Source organism: Pocillopora damicornis, chromosome 14, assembly GCF_964200805.1.
Source record: "Pocillopora damicornis chromosome 14, jaPocDami1.2, whole genome shotgun sequence".
Taxonomy (NCBI): Eukaryota; Metazoa; Cnidaria; class Anthozoa; order Scleractinia; family Pocilloporidae; genus Pocillopora; species Pocillopora damicornis.
Genome location: NC_142683.1, coordinates 56618 through 64969, shown reverse-complemented (window position 1 = coordinate 64969; position 8352 = coordinate 56618). Strand labels below are relative to the sequence as shown.

Below are 8352 nucleotides of genomic sequence, written 5' to 3'. Positions count from 1 at the left end.
CCTTCGCAAATTAAAAAAAAATCAATAAAAACGAAAAAAACGAAAAAAAAAATTGAATGTACTAACTGGGATAAAGAACTGTGGCTTAAAAAAGCAGTAAGTAAATAGGATCATACCGACTTCGTCCGTCATCTTGGGATACCGAGATGTGTGCGCACATAATCATTTCATTCTGCTTAACGGAAAAAAGTGGTGCCGCAGAAAGTCGTGCCGGAAAAAGTCGTGGCAGACTTTTCCTGGCACGACTGAAAGCTGAGGGTGAAAGATAAAGTTGATGAGAAATTACATGGCACTAACTGGGCTCCGTGGTTATAGGAGTTTCATGGAACATCGCGTTTTCTGCTCGCTTTCATACCCTGCGCGCCTGGGCCATCGACCAAAAGGAAAGACGAGGTTGTACAAACCCATAACTTACAGTATGAACCGAGAAACGAGGTTAGTAGGAAGTATGTACTTCCGGCAGAGGCCTGGGAAACAAAATTTTCATTTTTGCCCAAACTTATCTTTATTTCAGACAGATATCCTTAAAACGCTATATTACAATATCTACATGCAAGTGCCACTGTAATCTCATTGCTATATGCAATTCATTTTCCGACCAACCGCTGACCGCTGTAGGCCTGTAATTATATCTTACCAACCCATATGAACGTTTGCGAACCTCTATGTTTTCTTTAAATAAAACCACCGGCAGACTTCACTGATGTAAACTGTTCCCTGGCTAAACTACAAGTATTCCCTCCTTTTTGGTGACGTTCGTCGCACGATTAAAAAAAAATCAGTGAAGGAGACTACTTTTACGGTTACAATAAAAGTTTTGACAAAAATAATTAATATTGTCCCATGAATTACCAATTTTTTGAAGAAAAAAGATTTCGAGTTTCCTTCCTCGAGTTTAATCCCATTATGATTTACATTTTATTTTCTAGCAACACCATTGCATAAAAATAGTTTAGTGTGAAGTCTACAAATGTCAGATACTTTCCCTTACAAAATCCATACTAACCTTGGAAGAATACCCTCACTTACATTTATCGTCGAATATTCATTTGCGAGGGAGACTGCTGACCCATGAAACATACAAAAACACACCTAAAAGGTTACCTAACGTACTCATTCATAATTACCAATAACCATATGCACTTTTTGAGTGCTTTTCCTTTGTTATTTGACTCGCGCGACGGACTTCCAGAAAAGGAGAGATTATCCGTTGTCTATTGTTCACGCACCTTCAAGAACCACATCGAACCCACAAGGATATTGCTTAACCCCTCAGTTTGATTTGATTTTACTTTCTATGAGCAGTGATACAATTTGTGTTGTCCCTTTTACCTCATGGATGCGTTGTGAATCGCGGAAAACTCTCCAAACAAAGACATTTGTATTCCATCTTGCACTTCATTAGGTGCGGCACGCATGTCGTGTCACGATCAATTTACAAGAACACTTCGATTATTTTCTCTACATGAAGAACATAATTATGACTATTATTATTATATGCGATGCATACCGTTATTTGGCAGGAAAAGGAAAAATCAACGATTATCGCCCCTTTGGAAAGAGACGAACAAACTCTTTCTTTTTTTTTTTATACCCACGAACATACACCACATTCCACTAAGTTGTTCCCCAAAATATCTATGTATATAAAAATGAAATAAAGCTAGAAGAATCTACGTTAGTTTTGTACTAAGCAGTAAGTCCGGTGTAACTTATTTACAGGTGTAGATGTTAACAATCTCTCGACACTTTTGACATTTTACCTGACAGCACCATAGAAATATACAATTACAATTTCTAACAACCTTGTCCTGTTGAATATTATGACCACGCCCACAGCACAAAAGCTCGCACCCATCGATTCCATTTGACGAAATATTGCACGCTCTTCCCGAAGTTCCTGGAGTTCCCTCGTTGACGTCTGCGTCACAGTAATTTGGCGACGATTGGTAATATATCAAATCGGAGTCCGAGAGTTTCTTCAAGCGAGTGTTCTTAGGCTTCAAACGTTCTTTTCCTCTTCTGTTCAGTTTGATTGTCATCTCTGCTGCTCTGTCAAATTTCTGTCTAAGATGATCCCCAACTTCCCGAAATGAGGGTTGTTGCATCCAGCATGTTTTCATTGAGCACGAACCGGATAAACCATGGCACTTGCATTTCTTCCAGACTAGTTTTGAAAGGGCCTTAGGAAATAAATACAATTTATAAAGTAAAGCGCACCAATCAGCCATTTTAATCTCAATACTGAACAGTTTTAACTTTATAATTGAGAGACAAACCTTTAGGAGGTCATTATTTATTGCCGTGAGGGGAGGGGTGGGGATCGGAGAGTTTTAATTGTGTCACATTACAATACACCAGACCCCTCCCCAACACCTTTCAGTATTCTTGCGATCCCTTCTCATTGGCGATGAATTTTCTATAGTCCTCCTTTCTTCCCAGTTTATCTCCCAAGATCTGAATGTTAATTCCCATTTCTAGTTACTAAACATTTCCTTGTCATGAGCTACAAGAATTTGGTGTTAGATCGAGATAACAACTTCAACTTGATAAGTCTGAGTATTCTTATTACCTGTTCGCTGGATAATGTATGGATATTATAGGGAGAAGTTACATGTTAATAATTTCTGGGAATGAAAGGGTTAAAAGACAAGAAATGTAACCTTTCGTCCGGCCTTGCTGTTATGTCTGTTCATGACAGCCCTTGGACTATTGCCTTTCGACCGCGCGTCAGTAAACTGTTCTGAAAACCAACTTCCAAACTTGATGTTACTGCTGCAGCCTGCCCATGTCCAGCCCTTCTGGGTGGGACCACTCGGTGATCGGTCACAATCGCAACTCTGGGTATTCCCAGCACTACATGAAGCCGTGACAGCATGGGCGACTCCTGCTGCTGTGATGGCGTACAGAAAGGCTGATTCGCGACTGGCTAAGAAGAAAATAAGGAGATATTTACATGGCTATGAAAAAGATAATCACTTTATGTATAACTGCATTTATTTTGGACAAATACTAACGGTGAAAAAAAGTTCTGCGCTCAGGGTTGAATAAAAATGACAATACCAATAGTCATAATGATAGAAATTCATACCGCGTAGGTTCTCGTAAAATATTCAACTAGACTGCACAAAGTCTCATTGAAATAACTCATAAAGAAAGGCTAACAAATCACAATTCCAAAGTTTTAAAAACAGTTGTACAAACAACGAATTGCTTATTAAAATTGAATTGTTTATTACGTTGGCACTATGCCATGCAATATCTTAAATATAGTGAGTATTATTCAAATGTAACAACGATAATCACGAGAAGGATTTTTAACAATTTATTAAAGAAATATTTCAGGTCCCACAATTCATGGCAAAATCTTAGATGTATATATGTGATTAGTGTTTCATTTTTCGGGGGGGGGAGGGAAGGGGAGTATGTCGTGGGCGTTAGCAAATACATTGTGAAGCACTCGGTGCCATGTGCTGCTCTTTTTAAAGGTCTTTAAACTGTCTCAGTCGAGTGCAATGGCATTTTTATACCCTTATCTGAAAGAATGATTCCAACAGTCGTAGCAGCTGCATATATGTAAGGGAGTTGATCCTATTTTGAATCTCAGATATTCACAGAAATTTTTTCCACAAACTATTACTTTTTCACGATTTTGGGAGACAAATACAGAAAACAAATTAAGACTAACTGCTGGTATTGGTCCAAGGAAGAATTGTTGAATTTAATCTGTTGGTTTTTATAAGACATTTTGATATCGACGAACTCTTAGATGAATTTTTGTCAAGTAATAATAAACGAAACGTTTTCAATGTTATTTTCCAAACAGGAGAAAGTGAAAAAATTCAAGACAATACCGTATGTCATGATTAAGATTTTATCCTGCCTCAGCTGTTTAATGTTCCTCTGAGGTTTTCTCTTCCGTTCCCCTCAGTGTGCAGATGACAGAATCAAGTAACGGTCAAGAAATTTTTTATTTCCGCTCTAAGAGTTACACTGCGTGAATCACTTTCTTGTCCCCACCTGAGTTTGTTTAACCACAGGCAACCCAAGCTCACGTCTCGAGAGAAAGCCAACGATTATTCATGAACGCGTCACACGTTGTGAGACTCGGTGTTAACTTACGAAAGGAACCGTTGAAAATTTGAACACGCTATAAGAAATAGTATTGGGAACAAAATGTGGTCGATTTACAACGATAAATATTTCGAAATATGAATATTTTACACCTAAAATCAATAACACTCACTAACCACCTGTCTGTCCGTTGAAGTTTCTGGCGACTTCTTCCGTTTTAGGCTTGCTTTACCATCGCTGTTATTTATGTCAAAATACATAAAAATTTATGTCTTTTGACAACAGTGATAGTAAAGCAAGCTTAAAACAGCAGAAATCGCCGGAAACTACATCGGACTCACAGGATGTAAGTATTACTGATTTTACGTGCAAAATATTCATATTTCGAAATATTTATCGTTGTAAATCGACCACATTTTGTTCCCAATACTATTTCTCAACGGTTCCTCTCGTAACTAAACACCGAGTCACACAACGTGTGAAGCGTTCATGAATTTATCGTTGGCTTTTTCTCGAGACGTGAGCTTGGGCTACCTGTGGTTTAACCACAGCCACGGACATTGATGATTCAGCTGTGCACATGAGATGTGCACGAGAAGTTAAATAAGGAACCATTATTGATTGGGGTGGGAGGGGGGGGAGGTCAGAGGAGTTTGGTTGTCTGACGGTAAAATTAAACTGATCCCCCCATAGGGCTCTGTAATATTCTTACGACCCCCCTTCCCCCCTCATTGGCAGTCAATTTTCTACAGTACTCCTTTTATATGCCTTAAACTCTGTTTGCCACGACTGATCCTCCCTCTGTTCCCCCTGAAAAATCTCCTTTCCCCCCCCCCCCCCACAGGCCCCCACTCTGATGAAAGCCACATTACCATGACACCTTCCAGTGTGTTATGTTTAGTCTAAATCTGGGGGTTTAAACTGTAAGTATCACCAGAGTATGCTCGGAACACTGACAGATCCGGAATAAACAGTTTCTGGAAGGAGTTAAAATTTGAATAAATCTATAAATTAATTTTGTGGTGTTCATCAAACGAACGCAAAGAGAGTGCATTTCCGCAATAGGATGTTCGTCATTGTCACCTTCAATGGGGAGAAACAATCCTCCGTGCTAGATATCAGCAAGAAAAAGAAGGGTAGCGCTCTAGCAGAACCTAATCAGCCCTTCTAAAGCTGTAGTTAAATGAAAAACTCAGAGGGTTTAAAAAAAGAGAATTTCAGAGACCTAAACTGAAATTTGCCGACAGCACAACGGGTGCAATTGTAAAGCGATCAAATTATATCATGGCTGTTTTGTCGCTGTTCAACCGATTTCCTTAGACAAATTATGAAAAAGTTATTCAACTGAAGAAAATACATTGCTGCCTTAAAGTTCTTTTCAATCCGCTGTAATAGTTGTCTTTTCTAGGGTCTCTTTAAAAATGTTTTTCCAACTTTTGACGTCAAAACATCTGCCTAAATAGTGATTATACTGCAAATTTATATATGAAGGAAATACATCGTAGTTCGGTCATTTCCATTCAGGAAACAAGGCTTAAGACACTAACCGCATCCATTGAGCATGGTGTCTGTAGTTTCTGTACAGACACGACTGAGTATCACGAAACTGAATTATAGCTGTGTGTCATTCTGGCTTATGACATTGAGATTGTCTCACGAGAATCGTAGTCATTCTTCCCCTTTCTAGGGATCTGTGCATTAGGTATTTACTATTGCTTCCCTCCAACGACCTTACTTGAAGTCGAACGAATTTTGCACTCATAGTTGAAAAAGGAAAAGTCTCCAAGTAAGAATTGAAAAAGTTAAAACAACGCCAGGTAAAATGTTATGGCGGAATATTATCATGGTTTAAATAATGAGATATGATTCCTGCACTGCACATTTCCTGCACTGCACATTGAACTTTAGTAAACGGAATATCATCGTCAGTAAAGTTGAATACAGAATTACGTGTTAATGATTTTACCTTACGCTGGCAAAGTGAAACCGAAGACAGTTCAGATTGAACAATTTTTCTGTGTAAGATTCAGAGCTCAGTGTCCAAGTACACTTGAGTCTGTCTTTAATAAAATTAGAACCAATTTTGTCACGACACTGAACTTTTGGCTTTTTTTGCATTACTTCTAGAAGTTGTTTTTCTTAGTAGATTTCGGTTTTTAGAACTTCAAAGGGGGTTAACAAAACACATCTTTTTATCCCTTATGTCTCTAACAATAAGATCACTTCCTTAGGTTTTTGAAAAGAGTCAGAGAGAATCACAACCACAAAATGTGTGTCGTGAACTGCCTTAAAGACTGCTAAGAAACAAGGAATCTTCCTTTTGTAAACAATCAATAGAGTGGTCAATGTCTCATTTTCTCAGAACAAAAGAAAGTTAAGATCACAAGCATAGCGCCCATGAATACGGTATAAAGTTATTAGAATGTTTCCTATGGGAGCCGACAAACACGAACCCAACTTAACCGTCGATAAATGCTGCAACTTTCGAAGAAAAACAAATATGCTTCAAAGTAGACTTACAATTCTGTCCCTGACAAATAATCTACATCCTAAGAAAACGAACCCTTTGGGTTTAAGTAAACAGATCTTGAAGCTGTCACCTTTAAGTGAGACATATGTAATGCTCACGGCTCAAAGCAGACCTCGCTTACCTCGCTTTAAGATCGGGTCGAACAGTGTTCCAGAGTCAGGAACAGACGAACAATTCCATCGCCTGTGCTGAAACTGAATCTGACATTCTTCAACCGCTTCTCTGGCTCCCTTGGCCACACTTGCCATTAGAGTTGGGTGTCTCCGGCAAATATCTCGTTGTTTTGTGTTAAGCTGAGGAGTTGTGAAGCACAGGAGAGCTGCTTTCTTCGCTGGATCCGTTGACAGTGTGGTATGTGTTCCTAAGGTCCTGGAGAAAGCCCAAGAAAAAAAATCAGTCGAGTTAAGAGACATTTCGTAGAAGGCATTTGGAAAAGCAGGCTGCGAAGACTCGACAAAAACGAGTTAAAGGATCAATTGCTCACTTACCACCAAACTGACTCGCTTAGGTTGGAGAAACTTAAACAAATAAAGCAGAGCCAAAGAAATCTCATCTTCATCGCTTGGTTGAGTGGCCGCAGGTTTTCCAACCTAACTCGTTCTAAATCGTTCCCGTTTCTCCCGAAGAAGCACACGTTTTTTATCTTAAAACTCAATGGACGAGGTGTCTTTTCCTAAATACCGAATAAAAGGCTGGAATTGGAATTAAGCAGGTGTCAACAGTTTACGAGAGTGTCATTAAAACCAGCTAATAAAACCTGTATTCAAAAAGTGATTAAATCGCACAACCCACCAAAATCAACTAGGCCTTAAAATGACGCAACGTCTTCAGCACTCCAAACAATTTATGGGACCTTTTACAGACTGCGCTCGAATTAAAGTCAACCGAGTTCATTGTTCCGTTCTTATTAAATAAGGATTTATTAAAATGTGTAATAGAAAGAATCTTTGGCCAATTTGCTTTGGGTAACAAATCTGTTCTAGGTTCAAAGCGTTTATTAAAAAACACGCTTTAAAAATATTTCACACGAAAGGTGAAATTATATCGATTTAATTGCCATTATCGGAGACGCTTTAAAAGAATCATGCTGATTAAAAGAAAATGGTGGAAAGCCGAGAGGCAAAACTAACTCTAAGTTTAAATCACCCAAATAATGTTTGGTCGTCGATACATTTTGTCGCGCGCTAACGTTCTTTCGATTCCCAATCACCGCCATGTCAGCATTTGTCGGAAATGCGTAACTTGTTCATTGTGGTGGGCGGAATTTCGCCGGCGCAAAAACAAACTGTTGGAGTAATTAGCTGTTTTCTACACAACACATTACATACCTTTCACAATCAATTAATTGCAGTTATCAGGGAACGATCACAATACACTTGCGCATTGTGAGGTCTCCAGGGACTTTAAAGGAAGGAAGCTTCCACTGAAGAAGTTTCGATAGCCATAATGCAGAGAAGGGGTGAACCCTTGAAGACTCGATCGCTTGGTGTTAGTCATGGAAAGACAACCTCGACCTGCAAGTTTTGTTTATTCAGGGCTTCAAATGATTTCTCTCGCGCTATTGTCATGTAGGTGCCACACCGACAGTTGGTTAATTCATTTCGACTTCATCCCTGAAATGTCAATCTTACTCCTCCACAACTGGAATGATAATTTTAATAGCTGTCTCGATTTTGGTCTGTAAACCTCATGGGCTGTCTTGAGATATTTCCACATGAAACAACCCTAAGCCTTAGTCAAATCTGTTC

General features: G+C 39.0%; 1 protein-coding gene across 3 annotated transcripts; it reads right to left on the bottom strand.

The window, feature by feature from the left end:
- Positions 1 to 480: 480 nt before the first annotated feature.
- LOC113671394 (protein Wnt-3a) lies at positions 481 to 8032 on the bottom strand. Of its 3 annotated transcripts, none has more exons than XM_089194042.1 (5): positions 7933 to 8032; positions 7093 to 7277; positions 6726 to 6973; positions 2664 to 2929; positions 481 to 2183 (listed from the first exon to the last, which is right to left on the bottom strand). In XM_089194042.1, exons 2-5 carry the CDS (start codon positions 7161 to 7163, stop codon positions 1713 to 1715), a joined length of 1056 nt encoding a protein of 351 aa, XP_089050168.1. In that variant the 5' UTR covers positions 7164 to 7277; positions 7933 to 8032; the 3' UTR covers positions 481 to 1712. The 3 variants fall into 3 exon arrangements, with proteins under 3 accessions (XP_089050168.1, XP_089050167.1, XP_027043371.2); XM_089194041.1 differs by lacking the exon at positions 7933 to 8032 and adding an exon at positions 7397 to 7503; XM_027187570.2 differs by lacking the exon at positions 7933 to 8032 and having other exon boundaries at positions 7093 to 7374.
- Between the last annotated feature and the right edge of the window lie 320 nt (positions 8033 to 8352).

Excerpts from the sequence above, each read along its gene's own strand:
- LOC113671394 (XM_089194042.1), bottom strand. The coding sequence starts at position 7,163 with ATGAAGATGAGATTTCTTTGGCTCTGCTTTATTTGTTTAAGTTTCTCC. Across the intron at positions 6,974-7,092 it reads CTAAGCGAGTCAGTTTGGTG|GACCTTAGGAACACATACCA; the intron begins GTAAGTGAGCAA and ends GGCTTTCTCCAG. Across the intron at positions 2,184-2,663 it reads ACAGCAAGGCCGGACGAAAG|GCCCTTTCAAAACTAGTCTG; the intron begins GTTACATTTCTT and ends TTATTTCCTAAG.